Raw genomic sequence first — 26,481 nt, 5'->3', positions numbered from 1 at the left:
TATTGATGTTTCTGTAACTTTAATAACTACTTCCCTTTCTGGCAAGATCTTTTTTTGACAAGACAAGCGATATTTCATTTAACCAAAAAAGATTACGTCTCAATTTTGGAGTTGTAAGGCCTGCCTGATGAATTAACCTGGATTTTCGTCGACCTCGGGTGTGTCGTTGATCTAAGACTTGGCACAGGCTCGCTCATGAATATTTTTTTTTTAACGAGTGAGAGTGGCATCCTACTTGAAAAGTTTTTAAGTGTGAAATTATACAGAAGTGTAAAATCTTATTAGAAGGGCTCTACGCAAAAGTGGAGAATTGAATGACTGCACCTCGATGCCCGACTCTTCCAGCCAAGATTTTTGCCTTCAAGACCTTGCCTATCTAGCTGTGCTTACCTGGGTGCAGAACATTCATTCAAATCATTAACCATAACCCGCCACCGTTTCCATTACCCTGTCAAATCGTGTTAGGTCTTGTTCATCTAAGAAATAGAAGGGTGAACTTGCAATTTACAAATTTACAAGTTAATTCTCATGATTTTTGGCTTAATACAAGCCCTTGATAAAGTCATTATAACTTTATATTGGATTTGAGCTTTTCAAGGCTGCCTTTTGGGATGAAGATTCCGAGCTTGAATATAGAGTGTCTTTGAGTTTGGTATTCCTTGCAAAACAAGTTTTTTTATCGGAATAGAAGATCCTCCGATATTTAAGTTAATAACTTGTAGGAGAGAAGAAAAATATAATCAAGAGAGTAAGAGTTCAGGAGAGTGAATATTGTGATGAATTTATATTATGTTATTGAATGAATTTCTTTACCTGTTAATCCAAGTTTATCCCATGAAGAATAAAGTAATGATGTAAAATAATTGTTTTTCCATGCAAGTATCTAAAAAGATGAGTTATTGTGCCTTATTGTGGCATTGGTGGGAAAAGTTGTTACTTGAGCGTGATTGAGATGAAAGGTGAGCGAAGGTAGGCGCTTTATGAGAAGACAAGTTAGCAAGAGATAGTCATTGGTGAGAAACAGGAAGGTAGGCGTCACACTAACAATTCATGTGTAAGTATATGAAAGTGCATCGACATACTAACTTTCTTGTATGTAGTAACTTTGCATTGGGGTGTGTGTTAATCGCTTGGTTTCCTGAAATTTACATGGGATTTGGTCCCAAGTTGGTTGGGGCAAGGACTAGTTTGTGGTTAAGAGCTTGACAATGATTGAGAGGGAGTTTGTTTGAGTTGGAGAGCAGTCCCATGGCTAGAGAGGCTTGAGTGCAAAATAATTGGATAAATTAAATAGTATGGATTCCCTTTCATTCCTTTATTTTCTCTTTCTTTTTTTTAAACTCAATTATGGAGACTAAACTAGAGAATTATATGAAGACTAGGGATTGAAGCGAAAGGACTAAAAGGGAAGGAAAAGGAATCTTGGCTAACACATATAATACATGCGCTAGCATATGAGCCACACCCATATACCTTTGGGAAACATGCGTGGCTTACCTTGGCTTCGATGACAGGCTTTCTTGGTGTAATTGAATTTTTTTATCGAGATTTTTTCAATGATACAATACATGTATTGATCAAAGTTTTAGTGTATCACCAATATCCTTTTCTATCTTTCTTTTTTTCTCTCCCATCACTTGAAATCCATGCCATTACTTCTTCTTTTCTTCTCTCTCGCGTGTCAACTTTTCCTTGCCATTTTTAGTCCTTGCTATTTTGATTTTGATTTAGCTTGGTCTCTAGTTTATTGTCTTACCTCCTACTATTTAGGTTACAAAAAAGGCAAGGGTTGTCTTTTTTTTTTTTTGCATCACCATTTTCCCTTTAGTATTTGAATTTGCATGTAATTTCAAAGAATCATGAATTTATCCTCGTCAAGTTGTACAACACTACAAGTGTCCACTATGGTTTTTCGGTTAAAGAAAATCTTCACAAGTAGAGAATGTTTTTGTGATGTGGCAAAGCATTATATATGAAGATATAAAATGAAGACATGGAGTTTTTATTGGAGACATAGAAATTCCATAGAGACATGGAGATATAGAGAATCCACTTAAAGACATAGAGATTTCGTTGGAGATATAAGGATTTCATTGAATGCATAAAGATTTCTCTTGGAAATATTATCATGGAGAGATGAAAACTTTGTTTGAAGACATTTCATTAGATACATTGAGATATGAAGACTTTATTGTGGAGATATGAAATGTTCTTGTTAGAGGCCTTGAGATTTTGTTCGGAGACATGGAGAATTTGTTGGATACATTAAGACTTCATTTAAAGACATTTTGTAAAAGACATAAAGATTTTATTATAGGCATGCAAAATTATAGATGGAAACTTAAAGATTTTATTTGGAGACATAGAGATTTTCACTTCAAAATATAAAGATAAATTAAACCATGGAGAAAAATGTATGAAAATAACTTTGAGAGATAATATTAGTTTGTTCATTGAAGAGTTTCAAAAGATTATTTTGTGTAAGTTGAGATATAATGAAGATTTTGTTTGGAGATATTTTATTAGAGATATAGAGATATAAGGATTTCATTATGAAGATAAGAAGAATTCTCACTGGAAATTGTAGATTTTATTTAAAGATATGAAGATTTTATTCAGAGAAATGGATAATTTGTTAGAGATTTTGTTTGAAGAAATGTAGATTTCATTTGAAGACATAGAAATTTCATTATAAAATAATGAAATATCAAAACATATACTAGTGTGCTATCATACTAGTAATTTATATGCAAGTATAAAAGAGTACATCATTATATTGATTTTCTTGGAGGCAGTAACTTTGCACTATAGTACGAGTCAGTGGCTTTTGCATTATTGTATGTGCAAGTCGCCTGGCTTCCTAGAATTTGCATGAGATTCGATCCAAAGAAGGGTAGAACAAGGCATAGTTTGTAATTGAGAGCCTCAAAATTACTTGGAGCGAGTCGCGCCATTTTTATTTTAGGTCCTGTTTATTTGCTGGAAAGTAGTTTTTTTTTGGAAAATGAATTCCGGTAAAGTGAATTATTTTCTGATGTTTGGTAGTGTAATGGAAAATAAGTTGGAAAACACTTTTCAGTATTTGGTTATGCCATAGAAAATGAGCTGGAAAATAACTTATTAATATTTTATTTTTCTCAAGTTTATTAAAAAAATGAGGAACAAATCTTACAAATTAAAAAGTTGAATGAGAATGAAATTGAAAAAAAATATAATTTCATAAATTATTTCAAATAAAATAAATAATAATCAAAATAATAATGATCAAATCTAAAAAATAAAAGATGAAGAAATTAAAATAATAATAATTAACATTTCATAAATTATTTCAAAAAAATAAGTAACAATAAAAAAAATGAGGACCAAATTTGATAGATAAAAAATTTCAATAAAAAAATAATAAGGGAAAAGCAAATAACAATTATAAAAATGAGGATCAAAGTTAATATAAAAATTAAATTTTAAGAGATGAAATTGAAAAATAAATATTCAAAATAAAATATATATAGCAATCAAAAGTTTGAGGACCAAATTTGATATAATCAGCAAATAATATGATATTTTTAATTTTTTCACAACTTCCAGAAAATGTTTTCCGCCCAAATTTTCTAGGAAAACACTTTCCTGAAAACCAAGCTAAATTTTTCTTTGACTTGAAAGTGTTTTTTGTTGACCAATTTTTCTAATGTCAAACAAACACAGGAAAGTTTGGAAAGTAATTTCTCGGAAAGTGAATTTCAGAAAACAAACATAGCCTTAATTTGATTTGTTTTTTGTTTTATGAAGCATAGTCTATATATAAACTTTGCATTGGGGTATGTGCTAGCCATTTTTCTTTTCTTTCGTCTTTCCTTCCTTGAAATCCATGTTGTTATTTTTTCTTTTCTTCTCTCCTGCGTGCCTGCTCTTCCTTGCTGCTTTTAGTCCATGCCGTTTTTACTTTGGTTTGGTCATTGATTAGTTGTCTTGCCTCTTGCCATTTGGGCTGTCTGTTTTTTTTTTTTTTTTTTTAATTTCTTTCTTTCCCATCACTAGCCCCCTTCTTTAGTTTAATAGGTACAATTACAAGTTCACCCAAAACCCAAAAAAGCGAAGGAAAACTAGCAAAGACCTATGTACATAGCAAGTGCATAGCTGGAGGTTGAAAACTAACAAGAAAAAAGTGAAAAACCAGACATTTAAAGGTATAAAATCAACATTGAGCTGAGGGTTTAAGTTAGAGGTGCAGGTTGACTATAATTGGGTGAGTGAAAATAAACACTATTTCTTTTTATATAAAGTTTCATGTATAAAATGCAGCTTTTGTATATAAAAGATAATTTCTAAGCAGTCCTAAGATAATACATCTAAGTATATATTTAATGATACAGTGTATAATGCTTTTCAATTAAAAATACATTAAAATAAAATTTTTTTTATTTTTAATATCAGTATATCAAAACCATCAAAATATATTAAAAAAACATTAATTTATAAATCATTAAAGCTGTCAATATTAGGTTTGATTTAAACATAATAATCGATTTTCATGCACGTGCGCTGACCTTTTCAAACTAAGGATTTTAATGCAATGTTTTTTTTTTTTTACATGCAGGACTAATGTGTTAAGCCAAGGCAAAATTAGGATTAAGTTTTAAAATTTTTGAAGGTGCAAACTCATCCATCAGTAGTTTATACATTGCACTGTTGTTATCCCAAAATAGAAAATTATGCTGAAGATCTTCACATTGCATAGCTAACGAAAATTGTTTTTTTATTATTTAAATAAAATAAAATAAAGAGCAAAGCCAAGTAGAAGGATGGGGAGATATTCCCATAAAAGAAAGGATGTGGAAGTCTCAAAATAATGCCTCAACTATCCCCCAATTCTCAGTAGCCTCCCAGTCATTTTTGTCCTCAATTAAGTTGCAAAATATTTACAACATCGTGAATCTTTTTTAAAAAAATCCTTAATAAAATCACTGGAAACTTAACAGTATTTGACCATATAAAGAACAGAAGCTTTCCTGAACAATCACCATTGGAAACCTAAGAGCATCGTGCATTTTCACCCCATCTTTGGGGGTAGTATTACTACACCGTACTTTTTGAAACGAGTATAGTTTAGCTGTTACACCGAACTCATGAATCAAAATCCCTAATACATCGTGGAAGAAGATCCCGAGAAACGTTTTTTAGAACATGATAAAGTTCTAGATTCTAAATCTGCGAGCTTCTACATCAGTGGAGTTACATGGTGTTGAACCCTAAAATATATTTTAAAAAAGAACTAATCACAGAGCCTGCATCCCATTACCTGCCAATCTGTTAATTCTTGTAAGCAGGACAGGTTAGATAATGACTTCTAGTGTACAAACAAGCACAAGCCATCAAGAAGTGCGACCTTGAGAAAATGATGACATGGATCAAACTGAGAAACCATTAACAATAAGGTGAGAATGGAAAAACCTTGTAGTTGAAGGTTTTCTCTTCATCGTTTCTCCCACCATCGTTTTCTCCCTGGTTTGGAAACGCACAAGGAGGAATTGTCATCCTTTGATTGATAATACCTGATTCCTCTGGACCATAGATTTTGCAACGAAAGTCAAATCTCCCTGTTAACACAATAAATCAAATCCTAAAATTAGCTTGTTACGTCACATATAATAATTTATAATATGGACTAGACCGCTAACCACATTGCATTATTAACTCTTGTACTAGTATAATACACCGCAACCTTACACCAACTTGCCTTTAACACACAGCAATTCTGAAATCTTGCACTTCTATAACTGATTTCAATAAATAAACAGTGTAACTACCTCTGGACATGGGGTGAAGAAGGCTGATCTGGAGATGGCTGATGAGCAGAGCTGCTATGAAACCTTTGGTCCTCAAATCCCCCACTTGATCGACTCACCTCATTTAAATGCAAGGTCTCATTTGCACCTGAGAAACCTACTGGCCCAACGAACCCAAGCTCAAGATGCTCTGCAGAACCATAGCCAGTATTATGATCATAAGGATACAGCATGACAACAGAAGGAATGGTAGATCCATTTGATGACACTCCAGGATTCAAGGATGGTAAGGGATACATGCCATATGCCACATTGCTGGAACCATTCTGAGACTGGCACGAAGGGAACATATCATGTCTATGTGAGCCCCATGTCCTCTCAGCTTGACTCTCACCAGCCAACCGGTCTGGCCTTGTATTAGACTTCTCAGCATGGCTGCGATTGTTGCCGCGCCCAGCAGCTCGTGCTCTAGAATTATTGTTCCAGCTCACTTCCCTATCACCATGGTGGTCACTTCTATTGTAGTTGTGATTTCCCTTTCTCATATTTGTAGCATGCCGGTCTCGGACAGCAACCTTCTGCAGTAAGAACTTAACTGTAAAAAATTATAGATTTGAAGTGTACAAAATGCTGCATAATTCAAAACTATTTGAATATGACAACAAAATCAAATTATTTTAACCAAAAAAATGCCAACTTTCCAAACCAGGTTAGAATCAAACAATCACAGCACATATTTTCCACATCCAGGTAAGATAAAAGTGAATGGTTGTCCAATAATATGCAACCAGAACCAAATTACTCTGACCACCAAATAAAAAGCACATGGCAAAGAAAACTATAAGCTCATCAAATGAGCGGTCATTACTGGGGAAAAGATTGTCTAAATGGAGAACTAGAAGGGTCTACAGTTCAAGAAAGCATGGCAAGAGAAGTGCAAAGCATCCATGCAAACATAAGTACATAAAAAATATTACAACTGAATGACGGTTGCAACTCTCTGCCTCTCTCCAATGACAACTGCACTGTTGATACAAAAAAGCATGCACAAAAAGGAGGGGGAAAAAAGCATGGAAAGCACAAAAGATAAAGCTGGTCAAGTAATCTTACTGGATTCGGCAAGTAGGTCCCAGTTCCACCTCGATATCTAGGCATTTCATCAACATAATGCTGATAGACACCAGCAGGTCTATTAGATGCAGACTGTAGCGGAGCAACTGGAACAATACTTAGCTGAGTAAAATTATTCGTGTTAGTTGAAACTGGTCTCCCAGAACCATCCCATGGAAAACAGCCCTGTAAATACACAGGCGGCACCATAACAGGTGATGGATAAATCATAGGTGCAGGATTTCGTGTGTTTTGGCATAAACGCCCAAACTGCAAGTTCTGCCAGTGGCTAGCAAAATCACTATTAAGAATGTCAGGTTTGTGTTCCAATGGCTCAACAGAAGCAGCCATTCTCATAGAACTGGAGGTACTTAAAACCTCAGATAGATCAATTCCTTCAGATGAATCAAAATTTTGACCCGAATCACTGTTATCAAGGCCCTCTTCACTGTCAAATTGGCTAGTTGATGCACCAGAAGTTCCTGTCTCAGTTGGGAAGTTGTACAGTGGAAGCATCGTAACAAATGGAACTGGTGGCCCTGCAGGATAAAATGTATAGTGAACAGTCCCTGACCCTGAGTTATCAGCAGATCTTTGCCGTGAACCATGACCTAAGAGCACTGGAGCAATGGGTATCAACGAATCAGATTCACTTGGTTGTGCTCTTTCATATCCAGGTACTTGATGCCTTGAAACATGCAAAGCAGCAGAAGATTCAGTTTGGGATCCTATGCTTCTTTCAGGTTCAGGGCCCATTGTTGATGGCGCATTCCATTCTTTATTGTCATCATCTGTCAGATTGGAAGAATGTTCAGAGGCACTCTTACCTTTTCCATAAACAGAAGACTGCACTGCAGAAGAAACCGTTTTCCTACCTCTTTTTTCCTTCACAGGCTTTGACAACTTTGCTGATGATCCTTCCCACGAACTCTCAGATGAGGTTTTACTTCTCAAGGGACTAATATTCACCGTAGTAAAGGACCTTGAACATGCACTTGTATCATCAAAGTATTCTTCAGTGCCTCTGTTTTCTTGATATGTTAAAGCACCTATAGATTCTTCCCTAGCTGGCCCTCGGGTTTCTCTGGTGAGCTTCTGGTGAGCTCTCAAAGAGTTGCCAGAGCCACCTCTTCGAGATGATGAAACAAATTTATAACTAGACGAACTAGGCTGCGGATCATCTAATTGATGCATCTCAAAGCTTCTGTTTTCTTTATCAAACCCACTAATGGAGCCCCTCTCCTGCTCATGCCAGATATCATGATCAGGCTCCCTGACATTCATTTCCACGGGACCAATATTCTCATTACCAGGTTGAATTGAATCTTCTTGGTTTGAAGTCAATTCAATGCCAGGAAGATAATGGGCTAATGGTGATGGAACCAAACCTTGAGGAAATTGCATATTTGAACCCCAAGGAGTCTCCAAGAAGGGAATGTTTGCGGGTACCATTCCACCCATATTTCTCTGACCATATCCCATTGAAGCTAGAACAGAAGGTGGAATTGGAAGAGAAATGTGAGCAGGTTCCATATTCAGTGGAACATGAGCCTGTCCATTGAAACCCACACCAGTAGAAAAAGCCATCACATTCACAAGATCTTGCTCTTCCTGATGCATCCCCTGTGACCCTAGGACAGAAACAAATTCTTCACTGGCGACATCCAAGCATGAATCTTTGTGGTAACTATTTGAATCAGCAGCAGGATTGCAGCTTTGACTGGAAATGGTGTGACCAACAGATGAAGGATCATCACTTGAAGAGCTAATACCATGGTTTTTCAAATTATCAGATCCCAGGTTTTTCCTCCTGCCATGATTTAGCCTAGCAGATGAAGCCTGGCCTTTCCCACTTTCTTGGACTTTGTTAAGCCTTCCTTGAGAAGAAATTTCGCTATATGTCTCAGTAAGTTCAGGACTAGAGCGTGTCCTAGCAAAAAGATACCTTCCCTGAAAATCAGTGACTAAGTTGTCGGGTTTTTCATTTCTCTGACTTCTATCAGCATGCATGCTCTGATTGGAAGTAGATTCCCTTCTACTCTGATCAGAGGTGCTCCTTGTGCTGTTAGTGTTAGCGTTAGTCTTTTGGCTTTGAGTACGAGAAAGTGTTGAAACTTCACTACCTTTGGATGTGCTATCTATGGAATAATTATCATGCTGGGAGGGAACAGTACATGAGCCATGAGCCACATCAACTTGAGCTTCATGACCGGAAGGTTTGCTGCTTGAATTGTTCCTTAGACTCTCAGGCCCATGCAAGTGATCATGATTTGACAATCTCAACTGCCACAAATCATTCCTTGGCGCATCAGGACGATGGCCACTACCATGTCTCTTCCAGGTGTTCAGAAAAAACTGATTTACTTCAAAACACAGGTCTTCTTTGGGGCAATCAAGTAACCTAGCTAGCCTTTTAGCTCCAAATGCAAACGCACTGCGTATCCTAAAGAAGTTACCTGGAAAATGTACGTTGTATTACACAATATAAGTTAATAAATGCTAACAGATCAGTAAGAAGTATAAAACATTCATGAACTGATCTATATGTTTACATTCCAATCAAATTCTGTTGCGTCCAAGGACATAAACACCCAAATGCACACATGAAGTTTAGAGAAGCACACTTATGTTATCATTTCCCTTTGTTCTGTACACTCTTAACCTCAATTACAATTTGCAACCATTCCCACCATCCAGACCACTTAACCTACATTAAATTTTCCACCAATATGTATGCATGTGTATATAGGTAAAGCAAATAATGGAAAACAATTAACACATCAATATTAATAGCATATTTAGGCAATTGACAACAAAAAGAACCCTTTTCAAGTCCTAGAACCAAAAATCTAAATATATCAACTTGAATGCCCAATTTCCCTGTTATAAGCCTTAACCCTACCACCAATAAAAGAACAAGAACTAGGATATATTTGAAAACCAGAGAGAGAGAGAGAGGCAGAAAAAGAAACATAGTTACAGATGTTTTTCTTTTTCTTTTTTTGCAAGGAATAAACAAAAAGATAAATATAGAAATACATCAACATACATCTTTTGCCCCTTCTTTATTTCTGGTACCTTTCTTTATCAATACCTTTTCTATCCATTTTTGCTTCAAATCATCACTAAAAACCATGGTGTACAAAATACCTTTAGGAGAAAATTGCAAAACAACTGCACAAACCTCTCTTATGGCTCTTGCGCGCTACTATCAGCAGAAACATGTATAAAGAAGAAATAGTGCCAAAGGTAATGCTAGTTTGTACCATATAAAAAATGACACAATCAATAATGAAAAAAAATTGCAGTTGGATAATGCTTCAATGAATATTAAAAGCCAGCAAAGAAAAGACAAGACATTAAGTCCTGATTCTCTGTGCTATCTACAGTAACTTGTCAAAGGGAAGAAGAAGAAAGAAGTGCATTTGTCATGCAGATGCACAATAAAACATATCTACAACTCAAAATGAAAAGGGAGAAATTTTCAAACGACAGTTAACTTGGTAGCAGACAACATGGCAGGGTTCTATTTGTGTACCTTTACTGACACTACGTCCCAGGTTGTTGTTTACACGCAAAGGATCAATAACATTGAAGTGTTTGGACAAAAAAGGTTGCCCTTGATTATCTTGTCCAGCAGGTAAAACAGCATACACAGCACTACAAGCCTCAAGAAATAATTTGCTAAGCAGTAACTCTCCACCATCCTTTCGAGGAGGTTCCGCTGTGTAACATTTCACTAAAATAGTTGGTGCCAGTCGATTGACAAATATTTACAAAAAAAGAAAGGGTCACTTATTGAGAAGATGGAAAAGAATCTTCAATCAATCAAGCATACCTGTTACATCTGGAAGTGAACTAATAGGTACAGGACCCCAGAGACTAACACATAAATTAGCCCAATCAAACTTACTGAAGAACTCGAGAAAACGATAAAGGACCTAGACAGGTAGATAGAGAAAGAATCAGATAAACGAAGAGGGGAATGCAGCAAGACAGTGAGACCAAAATCCACCTCAAGAGGACCCGCAAAGGAGTTGTTGAAAACATGAAATATATATAGAACCAAGGTTTCCAAAGCATAGGTGGAGATCAATCCATGGTGAGCACCAAGTATTCGGCTCTCATAGTAACACCAGGCCTTTATCAATATAATGCTACGCTTGAATAGATGGTTTTGATTTATCAAATTATCAACCTACAGAGGCAAGAATACTATCAGGGACAAAAATATAAAAGAGTATCCTGGTTTCTAGTTACCAAGAGAAAAATGGTACTCCTCCATCTGAAATTATAATACATGTTTTACTTTTCAGTTGTTTAAGGAAGGCTGATAACATGGTTGTACAGTACTTTATGCCATCACCTTTTTCATTTTGTTAGCCTCTTTTTTTGGTTAACTTTTTTTTCAAATTTGAGGTTGCTTAATGATTAGGGCATGACAGCAAAACATCAAAATAATTTGTGACTTCTGAATAATGCACTAATAATTTGGTATGGCAGAAGTGTTCCAACAGGGATCATTATATTTGGACAAAGGAAGTAAGAAAGATTTTCCAGATAGAGCACTAACCTCCTCAAGGAAACAAAGGGTGCACAGTCCACCAAGTTGGTTAAATGAAATATCTACCACAATGTTTTCCACAAGACACTTTATTATCTTCACCTGTACATGTGTATTCAAACAAAAAGAAAGTTACATCTATCATCAAGAATTGCTCAATAGAGTACAGGGCATTGAGAAATCTTTAATTGAGATTTTTTGGTATGCCTTCTAGACACAGATCTCAGCGGGAGAATCATTTTCTTAAACAAACAAATACAAAAACGATCAAAACAAATTACATAGAAATTAGATTGCGAAATATAATTTCACCTCAAAATAATGTTGAAAATGTGTTGAAAAGCTTACTAGTGTTCACCATTGCCCCATAATTAGAGGTAATACAGAGTGCATATGTCTAGCAAACAACCCACTTGTTTCAAACATACCACAGAACCTTGAAATATTCACTGAAGATTACAAGTCCACTGTAGTGGAAGAAAATGCATGGATGGAATATTACTGCTGCTATAACAATTCTGAAGTCAACATTACTAACTAGATATATTCAAGCCAAACACAAACAATCGCATCCTAGTTGTAGAAGCAAGCTTAAAATAAAATGAAGAAACAGAGATAACAAAAGAAATAAACAGAATGTAAAGGAATTGAAAGGATTAATAAGGGACCTACCTCTGCCTGAATGTACTGAACCTCCTTCACTCGGAATTCAGCATTTTCATTCTTCTCCTCATTCTCCAGCATATCACGAACCTGATGAGCCCATGTATCTTTTAAATTAGGATTCTTACTGAAGGCTGTTAAGTCAATATCCCCGTCAGGTAAATAAGTCTTAAGTGGTACAGACCCAAAGGTGAATACCTGTAGATCATAGCAATCATGGGTAAATAATTATATTAAAAACTTGAAGATGCATACCTTTTGCAGCAATGAAACAATTGATATTATGAATCCAAATCACTCCCACTATAAAAATACTCAAGTCCTGCCAGTAAGCCAGTCTGCATTGTTCACAGTTGTTGATGTCTTTGAACTCGACCTTAGGTCTATAATCTATTCTAATTAAGACAAACATATTCTTTTTGTTTGGTCACTTACACAGAAAACACAGTATTTTACTGCCATCAGCTTATAATCCACTACATGCTCTTGTTTGCATACATTGCCAATCAAGACATACCATCTCATATTTCACTTGTTTTTCACGAAATTTTTTTTGATCAACGCCTTAACTTAAAAATTCCTACGCACAAAATCACATTCCCAGATTCCATATCAACAATCCAGGCATAACGATGAAGCATTATTCCATGTCTCTCTCTACTGGACCAACACAATCCACAACAATGGTTATACAATCTAAATCCAGAAACCATTCAAGACATACACCATGAGCGTGAGCAACACAAAGATTTCATACGTTAAGGCATATAGGCAATGCACCTGGCAAGGAAAGCACTTTGCAATAAGCCGCTGCACATAATCTGCAACGGCATTGCGAAGCTCTTCAGAGGGCTGGTTGGGCTGAATGCAGGCAATAAGCTCTGCAGTTCTCTCTTCGGCCTTTGACCATCGCTCTGAATCAAGCACTCTGATCACAGAGGGCGCTTCAATGGCCAATAGGCCATTTGGCGATAGCCCACTTGGTGGCTGTGCCCACCCTTCATGCTCTCCCATGCAATCCTAAAATAAAAGCAAGTGTTTTCCTCTCTCTCTCTCTCTCCCCCCTTTTATTCCACAACCAACAAACCAACTTTCTTCCAGAAAATAACAAATTTTAAACACTTGAAACCATAAACAACCACAAAAAAACAGGTACAGTATTCAGAAATAGGTTTTCAGGATAACCTGTTTCCAAAAATGGAAAAAAAGAGAGCAGGTGCTGAAATTTCCACCAATATTGGGTAAAAAAAACACAAATCAATTTCAGTTAATTTGGGCACTTACGTGACATTGCATGATTGAAAGGATTCTCCTGAATAAAACAGAATAATAAATTAAACTAAATCAAAGGAAACGCTGGAAATTACGAGCCCAAATACAAAAAAAAAACAGAGAAAATCTGAATCCTAATAAAAAAATTTTTTATAATGATTGAAGTGTCGGCAAATCAAATAAAGAAATATTGCAGGATTAAAAAGGACCACATAGCAAATGCAATAAGCAATATTAGGTGCGTTGAATTTATTTCTGAATAAAGGATGGAGGCGTGGATCAATTTCAATACAGTGATTAGTTTTTTTCCTTTCCTATTATTCTCGGGGTTGCAGAGAGAGAGAGGAAGGGAGCGGGGGTGTTTGCTTAGAGGAAATGGAAATTGCGGGGGCTAGAGAAAATTACATTTGAGGGAGTTTGGGCCTCTGAGAGGGTTTTTTTTTCTTTATTATTATTATTATTATTTTGATTAGATTTCTTAAAACTAGTTTTTTAAATACTGAGAGTTGAGGATAGAGTTTTTGGGAAGGAGAGAGAAAAAAAGGGGAAAAAAACAGTATCCAAATTAATAAATTATAAGATTATTAATCATAAATAAATCATCGTGATTTTATATTATAGGCCCGATTGTGATGATGTTTGCCCACTCCAATGACTTGTGCATTTAAGTAGCTTCAGGACAAAAGAAATAGAGAAGGTAAAGACAAAACAGAAAAGAAGATAAGAATAAAATTATATTTTGTATTAATATATAAGATAAATTGATTGTCTGAAAATGATGAATTAAAGAGAATAAAATATAAAAAAATAATTTTACTCTTAATATAAATTATTTTCAAATTTATATATTAAAAAAATAGATATATAGTATTATTTTTACTGTAGTTTATATTAAATGTTGAGTTTAATAATATTATAATAAATCTAGTTATAAAACTTTGTAAGCTTACCGGGTCCTAGACTTGTTTAAGAAAAAAGAGAGGAAGGATTGTCTCGACCTAACCGGACCAAAAACACAAGTCATCCCGGGATAAAACACGGGTCAAAAACTCGTTGACTTCTCTAAAAACAATTGGGCTAGTCGAGTTGATACTCTCAACCCATGACCTGAATCTTGTCTCGGGTTGACTCCGGAATTTGATAACAACAATTTTTATTCTTACATTGACTCGGGTAAACCTGAGTTGATCCATGTATCAAGTTTTAAAACTATGATAATAACCATTTTTATTTTACATTTACCCTCCTGGGACCTTACTCCAAGTCAAGTTTTAAAACAATGATAATAATAACTTCTGTCCTTATATTAACCTTGGTCTTACCTTGACTCAACCCTCAAATTGGATTTTAAAACTACAATAATAACCATTTTTATTCTTACGATGACTTGGGTCAACCCGACCCATGACCCAAGCTTTGTCTCGAATCGATTTTCGAGTTGAGTTTTAAAACAATAATTATCATTTTTATCCTTACATCTCTTAGTTGAATAATTTTAGAATTGAGAGTTTTTTACATTGATATTTTAAAAAATAACAAATATGATATTTGAAGACATATCTCTTTTGTACTTTATATTTTGAGAATACAAAAATTCACTCTACAATTATCTTAAAGATAAATTTATTTTTATATATTTGTATCTTTAATTAAATATATTTTTGTCTCTACTGTCTCTGGATATCTTATTATTTTTTAATATTCAAATTACATGTGAGATTAATATTCAAGTGTAGGTTGTTTCATGTTGTTTACAACTTCCAAAATATGCTAATAATTTACTAATTATTTAATAGCACATTTAATTTTTTTTATTATAGTAGAAATTAAAAATAATAAAAATAAAATGCATACACTTAAAAAAAATAATGGGAAATTTAAATAATGTATACTAATTAAAACTACTATTATATCATTTAGCTAATATTTCCATTTGATGCATCTTATAATATTCAACCAAATATCAAGGCATGCTTATTGTATCTATCAACGTTATTCTCTTATTTTCGTGTTATTGTTTCATTCTTTTCACACAATAACAATCATATCTCGTTTTATCTTTGCTTTTTTATGTTTTGCATTTACTTTCTTTTCCTTGAAAGCAAATATATTTTTGCAAAAAAATTTATATTCTTACATTTCATTTCTATTTTATGTTCTTTGTAATCCTTTAAAATTGATCTAACATGAGAACTTGTGCTTCCCTTATCTTTTTTTAGCTTGCTTTTTTGTCTCTTTTTCACCTATCGATCTCTCTATACTGCCATCATCATCAAGCACAACATCATCTTTTTATAAGTTGATTGAATTTTGAGTAAGATGAGAATAAGTTGTAGGAGTTGCATTTCTAATGTTTTTGAACTTCTTTGAATTTACAATTATCCATTTATGTTGGCTCTTCAATTTCTCCGGCAATGTTGAAATAAGAATGGTTAATTTTGATTTTTTTGACATGCAATCTTTACTTTATTAACCTAATATTAAAGCATATTGAAATTCATTACTTAAATAATTAAATGAATTTAAATATATGAGTTTTATATAAATAATACATCGTCTTTATAGGTGAAACCACTTTAATTTTTATTTTTGATTCGGGTATAGTATGAATAAAACTAATTCATCACTGGTTGAACGATTAATCAAAGATATATTAGAGAACTTGGTGTACACTTGAATATAAACTTCTTGTTTTCGTTGTAGCCTTTGTAAATTCTTTTCCAACACACCTTATTTTTTTATTTATTTCTACATATTAGATCCATATTAGTGTTGATCTATGTCTCTATAAGAACAATATTTTATTCATCCTTAAAGTTACTCGATCGCTTAGTGGATTTTAACATGAATCTTGAGATGTTACAATAGATTGATTGGAGTATTGATAGGCTAGATTATAATTTTATTGTGAAAATTATTTATTCGGGTTGACCCTACTAGTGAATTAGCCACCACCTTCTTGAGATTCCATTGAAAAACTTTGAGCAACTGTGATCGAGAAAGAAATTGAAGTTAAGCAAATATACATGAAAGTGTGAATTTTTAATAGAAAAAATCCAATTTATAGAAGAATTTGGGTTGGGTGCAAATTATACCGTTTATATTAAATAGTAGGGGTGAGCAAAAAAACCGGAAAACCGATTAAATCGAGAAAACCGGAAAAAAATTAACCGAAAAAACTGAACCGAAAAAAAAAACCGATTAAACCGATTAATTTTTTGAAAAAACCGGCCGGTTCGGTTTTATAAACAAAAAACTGAAAAAACCGAACCGAACCGAAACCGACAAAAAACCGGAAAAAAAACCGAGCCAAACCGGAAAAACCGAGCCAAACCGAAAAAACCGAGCCAAAACTGGAAAAACCGAGCCAAACCGGTTTGAACCGGTTTTTGCCCAAAAAAACCGAACCGAACCGAAACCGGTCGGTTTGACCCGGTTTCGGTTCGGTTTCGGTTTTTTTTTCAAAAAAAAAAATTCAGTTTGGTTACTTTTTTTAATAAAAACCGAACCGAACCGAAAATGATCACCCCTATTAAATAGTAAAATTGCAATGGACAATTTTTTTTAAATGCAACAACTTTGCAATTTATTATTGGATGTTGAGAACAACCATCTAAGTAATTAAAAAATCTAAGACTAAATTATAGAGGTGTTATTCAACTGTTCAAGTTTTAAATTTGCTTTTAAGAGATCATTAGTTCAAGTTTTAAAAACCTTAGCGATACTAAAATCAACCTCCATTATTTTTTTAAAAAATTTATAAAATCAAAAAAAATAAAAATGACCTTAATGAAAAGCATTTAAAACAATAGAATTTCTATTTTGTCATAATAAAAATAAAATTTTTAAAATTATAGAGTAGCACATACATAAACGGATAAAACCCAGCAAAGATTGTCACTTTCCAAGTTTGTTTGAGCACATAGAGTAGTTAGAAAAACTAGATCACAAGGAACGTTTAACTAGATAACTCCTACTGAAAAGAATAATTGAGATTATATATAGTTGTATTTGCGACAACAAATAATTTTAGACAGCTATATATATAAGTTTGATATACTTAAATAAGAATCGACTCTAGACAAATTATATAGATGGTCTAGAAAATATATTTATGGACCGATAAGATAGGTGTAGGTTCAAAGAACAATAACTTTTGATATGATCGTTGGATTGTGCTCAAATTTTTACATGAATTTTCGGATGATGTTTTCTTTAGAGTAGTTATGGAATCACTACTCAAACCGTCGGATATTTAGATTTTGAAAATCTCATTTTGGGATCTTGATTTTGATGATTTTCCTTATTATTTTCATATTTCATGCTTTTTTCTCTTATAATCTTGGATCTTTACTTTATTTTCTAGTTGAGATAGGATTTTTGATCTATTTAAAACTTTATAAATCTCTTGGAAAATCATTCATTCAGGGAAATTAAAACCTGAAAACTTAAAATTCTCATTTATAATCATTTATACTTTTTAAAATTCATATATTTTTTTATTTGTCTAACTAAAAGAACATTTTAGAAGTAAATTTCAAAAACGAAACGACAAAACATGTAGACTTATTATCTACTTGGTTTGTGTAGGAAACAAGCAAATTAAAACACCATCCAGACAGTTAGCTTACCACGATCTTCTCTCTTTATATAACCATATCTATATCCAAAAGCTACCGGTCGGGAAATTTTCTAATATCTTGACCATAAATTCTTCTGAAAAATAAAAGGTATATAAGGTTATGTTTGTGTTCTGAAATTTATTTTTTAAAAAATTATTTTTCAAATTTTTTTGTGTTTGTTTGCCATTAAAAAAGTTAGTCAACGGAAAACACTTTCCAATCAAAGAAAAATTTAGCTTGGTTTCCAGAAAAGTGTTTTCCTGGAAAATTTGGGCGGATTATATCAAATTTGGGCGGAAGTTGTGAAAAATTTAGAAATGTCATATTATTTGCTGATTATATCAAATTTGGTCCTCAAACTTTTGATTGCTATATATATTTTGTTTTGAATATTTATTTTTCAATTTCATCTCTTAAAATTTAATTTTTATATTAACTTTGGTCCTCATTTTTATAATTGTTATTTACTTTTTCCTTATCATTTTTTTATTGAAAATTTTTATGTATTAAATTTGGTCCTCATTCTTTTGATTGTTATTTATTTTATTTGAAATAATTTATGAAATGTTAATTATTATTATTTTAATTTCTTCATCTTTTATTTTTATTTTTTAGATTTGATCTCTATTATTTTGATTATTATTTATTTTATTTGAGATAATTTATGAAATTATATTTTTTTTCAATTTCATTCTCATTCAACTTTTTAATTTGTAAGATTTGTTCCTTGTTATTTTAATAAATTTAAGAAAAATAAAACATTAATAAGTTATTTTCCAACTCATTTTTCATGACATAACCAAACACTGGAAAGTGTTTTTCAACTTATTTTTCATTACACTGACAACCATCAAAAAATAATTTATTTTTCTAAAATTTACTTTTTAAAAATTAACTGCAAAAGAAAAAAACAAAACCCATGTTAGAAAACTAGAAAGATTCATAATTTAGAAATAAAAAAGACTATACCTTTCTTGGGCAACAGTGTCCCAAATCCTAGTGAGAATTATTTTTCGTAAATCTTCACTGAAGATTGGATTTTCCAACACCAGAACCATCTAATAAAGAGATGATCAAGACTCAGTTCCAGTGCTAGCTCAGGATCAAGATACAACCCAACCTTTTCCTTTTCATGCGACGACCTCACCTTCTTTTCCCTCCACACCTTTTTTCTCATCACAAAATTGAGGAGTGCTACAATGCTAGCATATATATAACAAGAACTATTCGCAAAGCGAGGGTAGATAGTTTTTACAGAGCATGGATGCTATGGGAAAAACCTACACTTACTAGCTATGATAGCAAAGGAGAGTCGTAATACAGAGAAGGGTGTGAATGCTCTTAGCTAATGTGAGTAGGTAAATATTCGAATACCTTACCAAACGTCATCTGATCACACGGATCATATGACATCAATCACGGATTATAATTACAAGACAAAGATTGAAAGCGGCAGGACAACGCCCATGCCCGCCCTCTCGGCGTTCCTGCGTTACCCCCAGAAAGGCCGAAACGGATTTCGAAAAAGTTCCTCAATCAGAGAAATCTCCGGACGAATCTAGAACTTTCTAGAATTTGACGACGGTGTTCTTTCTGCTTCTGGGTAAGTTATTGGTGGTTACTTTATTATCTCGCTCGGTTCTTTCGGTCTTGCTTTTAAGGGTTTGGTTGCAAGAGAGCTTGTAATCAAGGTTCTTAGTTAGTCAATCGGTGCTTTACAGGCGGCTTTGTGAAGTTATTTGCCTCAGATTTGGATCGAATTGCAGTGTAGAATGTGCCTGGTGAATGTTCTCTTGTTGATTTTCTAAGGTTTCGTCATTGATTTTCAGATTCTCAAAGCACAGTGAATTGTAGCTATTGGATGTATTGGACTGGTGAAAGCTGTGATCTTTAGTCTTTTATATGGCAGATTAAACTGAACCCGAACCTCAACAGAGCGAAGCAGGTATGCATTTTTGTTTGTCAAAGCTCATCTCTTTGTTTGCTTTTTTCAACTTTACCTGCTATCGGTTGCGTTAATGTTTACATATATGCATATGCAAATGGCATTTGCAGTGTGCAATTTTTTCATGAAGTCTATTTTTCAGTAGTTCCTCAAAACTCGATGTATCTGTCTGAGCTATCTTTTTAGAAAACAATCCGATTCATTAGAGAGTATGTTTGCAATTAATAAAATAGGGGCTTCTTTTAAGTGTATTGGTCAAGAGTTTCAAACTTTTGTAGTTTTACATTGCTAGTCAGGAGTTTCAAGCTTTTGTAGTTTTACATTGCACTTTATACTTTGTAGTAGTGATACTGAGGACATTAGAGTTGTTCTATTTACAAAATTTAGATCTTGGATTACATCGAGTGGCCTAAAATTTGTTCAGTGACTTTTTTTAACAAATTTAATTTTCTTTGATTGTGATTTTTGAGTTGTTGGTCATTAGTTTTGTAACCCTTGATGCAGCCGTGCAGCTTAGAATATAAATCTGAAATAATTAATAGCTGTGAGCGTAGCCTGGTAAGTCAATATTGTGAAGAGCAAAAAAAAGAACGAATGCATAGAATATTGCAGTATCTTTGCTACAAGAAATATTGGATTTCACCAAGGCGTTATTCAATGAGGACGAATGATAAGTACAGATGCAAGAGTTTATTGGCTTTACATATTGACTGTATGTACAAACAGATGAAAGGAGAAACAGAAAATTCTCTCGTCAGTGTCTTGTGCATATCTAACCAGGGGAGAACCCTGCAAAAGAGCTTCAGACACGAGTCATGACTTCCTTGGTCCCTAGCACACTCTTTTCCAGAGTGTTTTCATGGTTCCATGAATGTGGAGACGGTGAGGCCAGCAATGGCCACAATTGATTCCTCTGCTCTTGTACTTTACGAACCATCTTTAAGTTTTGCCTTATAACCTTGTTCACTGCGTTTAGGTAGTTGCTTGAGTCATGGTCTCTTAAAATTGTACCTTCTGAGCCGTAGGCTTTAGGATCACTAAGAGTTTCCAGTGGGTGGGGACAATTCAGGAATGCCTTTATGGCACTTGCAGAGAACCCATATTGGGTTTTGTTGAAAGCATACAGTGCACTGCCTGGAGGCAGTAAAGGGTGTGGAGGAGATGACTTCTCATCAGGTTGGAGTATGAATAATTTCCCAAGTGGAGAGTACAAAAATTTCTGCATAAAAACATCAGAGAAAGTGAATGAGAAATATGACGAACTTCCTTTGTATTTTTTACTTTTTTATGGATCTAAACTTGAGATTGGTTTTGAGTTTTATAGAACAAATGTAGGCATCTATGAACTTTAAAAAGAAATTAGGTACATGATACATTTGGAATGAGCCTTTGGATGGAGGTCGAATTTGAGGGATGTCATGAAGTAGATAGTCAAAACTCTTTAGTTAGACAATGCAAGTCTGAGCAAATAATGTATGGGATGGTTTGAGAATTGAAAGTTGGAATTGATCAAATATATACTTACATTCTTAATTAGACAAGGGTGTGACTGGAAGGAGCCACTTAATCGCATGAGGACTAGTGCCACATGGTTGGGGTAGTTGCAGGAGAAAGCTCTTGGGACAATATCTCTATGCATCACTACACAATGTACATGGTTGTCATCCAACCCCAAATGATTTAGGATTTTTTGGCCTCCACAGAATACAAATGGTGAGCCAAAAGTGACCACTGGCCTAAGAGTGGAGGGCTTGACAAACTTTCTGGTTAGTAGCATCAAGTGAACTAAAAGAGAGAGGCTACCCCCTAGAGAATGGCCAGTAAATTGAAGCTTAGCACGCTTTCCATACTTGTTCAAGTGTTCCATAATTTCTGGCACGAACTGGTCATAAATTCCCTTTGCCGCTTCATAAATTCCTCTGTGGACAAGCACATCTGTACCCTGTCAAACACAGTATTTAATCAATGGTACAGGTCTTTCTACTGTTAGAATATGGTCTATCTTTTCCTCAGAAGGACTCTTTTCGAGTTGCGAGAGTTTGCAGTCAATACTTACCTCAAACTTAGCTGGTTCAAATAGGAGGTTTGCCTGCCAAGATGCAAGGGAGTCAGATCCCTGCAATTTTGAAACATGAAAACAAGTTCAAGGCCTATCAGTTTTGGGTCTTCCTTTCAGAAATAGAATATCATGTTTAATGTGAAAACTGTGACGTGATTTCTTTTTATTTGTTTCTAGAGCCTAGGAATATGTTACATAACATACAGAATGAAATGAATGATGAAGGAATTATTTACCTGGATCACAAAGCATCGTGTGTACGTCCTTATGTCATCACAAACAAACCATTCACAAGGTGCCGAGTGAAGTGACTGAAGGTCCCTTGCTGCCTCCTGTTTTTCCTTCTCCCCAGCTGCAACCACTGCTGTCATAGTTGAAGCTGCAACGTAAGCAGCCACCTCTGATTTTTTATATACTCGTTGAGATCTCTCACAATCTTCAACTGGTCGGTCTCTGTCCTCAACTGGTTGGTTTCCAGTACTGCTTGAATCAGCACACTCACCTTCCTGCTGAGGTTGAGCGCCATGACAAAGAAGGCCTCGTGCATGTGATTGGACATAAGATGCTGCTGAGGCAGCAATCCCATAAGCAACAGATGACCGTATTGGGTGCTTCTGCTCAGGTTCCTCTGTGTTCTGCGGGTTGGATTTGGCAACTACAGAAGCAGCTGCCGGGACGTGAGTAGAGTCCTGATCGAGCTTCTCTTTCATGGCAGCAGCCTCCGCCTTCTTCTCTAAAGAAGATGTTACAAAGTGTAGGCCATGATATCTCCTCAAATCCATGGCCTGCGTATCAATGGATGAATTGCTTGTGTTAGAAGCATTTGTATTTATACTCGCTTTAGGCTGGCAATGCATGTCTGGGGATGATGAACGAAGTAGATTAGTGATTTCTATGCTTTGAATCACATAATGAATGAGCGATAATTTTCTTGAGCTAAAATTTTAATTTTCATTGTTATTTTTTGAAATCCAAAACCAAATTTCTTAACCAATAGCTCGATAGTACCATAGAGTTAACGAAAGCAGTGGAGTTTAGAAGATCTTAACTTATCCAGATCTTAGAAGGATGGCCTACATAATTGTATTGAAGAACACAGTGTGTGTACCTTAATCTCTGGTATAACGTAAGCCATGTTGCACAAGAAAGCCAGCTTTGAGAATAGCTTGATATCAGACCATGCAACGGGAGCCAAAAATCTTGAAAACGTTTCCCGATCATATTTTGTTTCTCCTCCTTCCTCTTCTGAGTTGTAGTCTACCGTGCAACCACCCTCACAATTGCTATCACCATTTTTGTTGGCATCAGATGACTCTTTTCCATATATATCCTCTTTCTGTTGTCTCTTCCTCCGATGAATTCCGATCTCGTAAATCCGCTCCACCCAATTTGCTCTCTTTACCTCTCCTAGTTCATCGTTAGCACTGCCGTCGTCTGAATTGTCCCCTATATTCCCACCCTTATCTGACGATATTTCAATTCCATCCTTCGCAACATTCATGTCCTTGCTTGTCTCTGGGTCAAACAGAAATGACCGAAGTGATGTTGGGATAATGGAGCTAGCAATTTGAAATGGGAAAATCCCAACTGATCGGCTGCTCTTTAGCTTTGGTTGTGTTGATTCAGCTCGTACACGGTTAATGGAATAACAGAGGTGGTTATCTGAATAGGATCTCTGCATAGTGGCTCGGTTGCAGAAGTCCTTGCCAGAGTTTGAACGGAAAAGACCATCGTGTTCTTTGAACACATCCTTTTGTGCTGTAGTCGCTGGGGAGGAGGGAATGGCCATTGAATTGCATGCCATGACTTGAATGTAACAGTCGATGCCTTTCTAACTCTTTAAAGTAAAATTTTAAGTTGTGAAGGGTCTCTTCTAGCTACTTGAGACATCCCGAAAACCCACCTTTGTTAGTAAAATCTCCCTTCTTCCCTCTCTTCTTCTCTGTCTCCGCCTCTCTAGCTATCTTAAGGTTTGGCGGATTTCCTGTAAAAAATTCAAGAGGTGGCGATGGACTTTACAAATAGGTTAGGTAGAACAAATGCACATCGTTTAACAACGAGAACATTAAGACGCCACAAATTCTTGGAGTGCTAAAATTAACTATTCAATTACCTAAATAAATTAACTATTCAATGGCCTAAATATTGGTTATTTCAATCAATTTTTTATTATAATTAAATTTAATAATTTAATTATAGTATTTAATTTATAAATAAATTGAATTTACATCTCTGGAAGAGATAATACTCAATTCATTTTGTTCTCTATATTAACTTCATTACTTTTATCTTATTTTTTTTTCAAATATCTTTTAAAAAAAGGCTAGATGAATATTTTAGAAAAAAATAGTTTTAATATTAAATTTAGACTCAAAAGATTGTTAAGAATAAAGTAAAAGAAAAACTTATAAAATAAGGATTTGCCAAGGACATGGTCCATATATTTATATCAGAAGGAAAATAAAAATAGAAATCAGTGAGGTATTCGTTTATGTATCAAGTATTTTTCCTGCCTAAAAACCGTCTTACGTTAGGAATAAGGTAGCAGGACATCAAAAAATTGAAAAAGTACTGTAACAAAAAGTTTGTCTTGTACCTGCAATCAAGCTTAATGTTGCTGATCTCGATGGGTGCCTTGACTCGGTCTACGTTTCAAATTTCGGCATCTCCCATGCTTGGAAATGTCCGTCCTCTGCTACCTACTACAGTCTACATTAATCTACAGAGAGTTAAATGCTATTAATTATATCTAACAAAATGCGTTCTTAAGAGTGTCTTCAGCACAAAAATATGGTCAATCAACCGAGTGAAAATGCTAGGACATCACAGTTTCTAAGATGTTAGACAAGGAAGCTTGGTTCCTCGATAAATTTAAGTTCAAAATATATACATCCCAATCTCTTGAAATCTCTCGTCGGAAGTACCGAGGTAGGATTGTGTTTAATGATGTTTTCGAGTGGATTCCACTTATGGATCCTTTGTCTGAGGATTGAAACCTTTCGGAAAATAACTTCGGGAAGACTTTTCCAATAAAATTACCATTATATATAAATTCTAAGATTATCCCACTGGAAGGAAGAAATAGAAGAATGGTTGGGTTTTCTGGACAAAAGAATTTTAATTTCGGTTATTATCTCTAATTATTTTTCATTCTTCAAAATCATACTAATAATAAAATAGTCATTTTTGCCACCTTGATTATGTTTCTCCTTAATTATTTCAGTTCTCGGGTCCTTTCGAATATCTCATGAGATAAAAACAAACAGCTAAAATAATCTAATTAATTCAAAACTCTCTGATGACAATATTATGATATCACCAGTTCTCTGACTAGAAATGGTTGGCACGTCCTTTGCTCAAACTAGAGAAGAAGATGCTCATAGGAAAAGAGTGAGACAAATTGTCCAAAAATCTTATCAGAAAATAAGATAGTGTAATTGCTTCTCTCTTTTTTTCCGTCTTTTCAAACTGATGGTTTTTAATTAAAAAATAGTTTTTAGTTTTTATAGATAACTTATCATTCACCAAAAGAGTTTATATCTTCATATAATTTATTTTAATTTTTTAAAAGTGTTTGTTTTAATTTAAAATTCTTTTATTTATTGAAAACAATATTATTTTAGAGGGTAATTTTCCACATTAAAAAGATAAAATAAAGTGCTTGATTAAAATAATAAAAATTAAAACTCAAATTCATGTACTTGATTGACACACAGAATGAAAATTAAAATTATCAATAGATACAGAAGAGAAGAAATTAACTGATGAATCTTTTGGAAAATACACATCACCTTAAATTATCTTCTTGCTGTGCACCGATGCGACCATGCATGCTTCCTACCAAAATGGGAGACCATATATCTCCAGAGAAGGATCGAAGTAGTGAAAATGGCAATCCAAATTTACAGAGGGGGCGAGAGAGAGAGAGAGAGAGTGAAAATGTGAGGGAGGCTACGTGCTTGTGTTGCAACAAGAAATGCACTAACTCAATTTACAGAGAAGGTGGCACAAAAACATTCATGGGGTGTGTGATTGAATTTGGACAAGACAAGAGATGCTCTGAAACACAGGTAAGCCTCTATTTGTTCACTTGTTTTCGGAATATGTATACAAAAAATGTTTGTTTGAATCGTTCTCTACTCTCTCTCGAAATGGGATTCTGTTTTTGCCACAGATCGATGGGAATGTTCGTGCATATATATATTTATATATGTAAGATTGGAGGTGGAATCGGTCAAAGAATCCCCTGAGAGAGAATACTTTCACGTGTGTTCATGTAGATGTTTTCGGTACTGTTTTTGTGTTTTTAAAAAGAAATTTGAGTTTTTTTTTTAATTTTTATTTATTTTAAATTAATATTTTTTAACGTTTTCAGGTCATCTTAATGTGCTGATATCAAAAATAATTTTTAAAAAATAAAAATAAAAATTATTTTAATATATTTTTGAGCGAAAAATACTTTA

At 34.3% G+C, this 26,481-nt stretch overlaps 2 protein-coding genes and 1 long non-coding RNA gene across 8 annotated transcripts; 1 reads left to right on the top strand and 2 right to left on the bottom strand.

The window, feature by feature from the left end:
- Positions 1-5,020: 5,020 nt before the first annotated feature.
- On the bottom strand, positions 5,021-13,858 carry LOC7457392 (uncharacterized). Of its 5 annotated transcripts, none has more exons than XM_052450496.1 (10): positions 12,901-13,858; positions 12,130-12,318; positions 11,467-11,559; positions 10,909-11,091; positions 10,732-10,834; positions 10,432-10,617; positions 6,894-9,349; positions 6,085-6,361; positions 5,805-5,973; positions 5,021-5,594 (listed from the first exon to the last, which is right to left on the bottom strand). In XM_052450496.1, exons 1-10 carry the CDS (start codon positions 13,132-13,134, stop codon positions 5,585-5,587), a joined length of 3,900 nt encoding a protein of 1,299 aa, XP_052306456.1. In that variant the 5' UTR covers positions 13,135-13,858; the 3' UTR covers positions 5,021-5,584. The 5 variants fall into 5 exon arrangements, with proteins under 5 accessions (XP_052306456.1, XP_052306455.1, XP_052306454.1 ...); XM_052450495.1 differs by having other exon boundaries at positions 5,805-6,361; positions 6,894-7,684; positions 7,769-9,349; positions 12,901-13,857; XM_052450494.1 differs by having other exon boundaries at positions 5,805-6,358.
- Positions 13,859-18,952: 5,094 nt separating this feature from the next.
- LOC112326666 (uncharacterized) lies at positions 18,953-22,960 on the top strand. Of its 2 annotated transcripts, none has more exons than XR_008058584.1 (2): positions 18,953-19,617; positions 19,844-22,960. It is a non-coding gene; the product is annotated as an uncharacterized LOC112326666 (long non-coding RNA). The 2 variants fall into 2 exon arrangements; XR_008058583.1 differs by having other exon boundaries at positions 19,736-22,960.
- On the bottom strand, positions 20,576-26,210 carry LOC7497244 (phospholipase A1 PLIP1, chloroplastic). Its single transcript, XM_024596138.2, has 7 exons — positions 25,810-26,210; positions 24,615-24,727; positions 23,127-24,002; positions 22,255-22,803; positions 22,016-22,075; positions 21,485-21,901; positions 20,576-21,178 (listed from the first exon to the last, which is right to left on the bottom strand). The coding sequence occupies exons 3-7, from the start codon at positions 23,820-23,822 to the stop codon at positions 20,762-20,764; spliced, it is 2,139 nt and encodes a 712-aa protein (XP_024451906.2). The 5' UTR covers positions 23,823-24,002; positions 24,615-24,727; positions 25,810-26,210; the 3' UTR covers positions 20,576-20,761.
- Between the last annotated feature and the right edge of the window lie 271 nt (positions 26,211-26,481).

Source organism: Populus trichocarpa, chromosome 2 (assembly GCF_000002775.5).
Source record: "Populus trichocarpa isolate Nisqually-1 chromosome 2, P.trichocarpa_v4.1, whole genome shotgun sequence".
In the NCBI taxonomy this organism is placed as follows: domain Eukaryota; kingdom Viridiplantae; phylum Streptophyta; class Magnoliopsida; order Malpighiales; family Salicaceae; genus Populus; species Populus trichocarpa.
The sequence above is the reverse complement of the archived record's forward strand: the minus strand, read 5'-3'. Positions and strand labels throughout refer to the sequence as shown.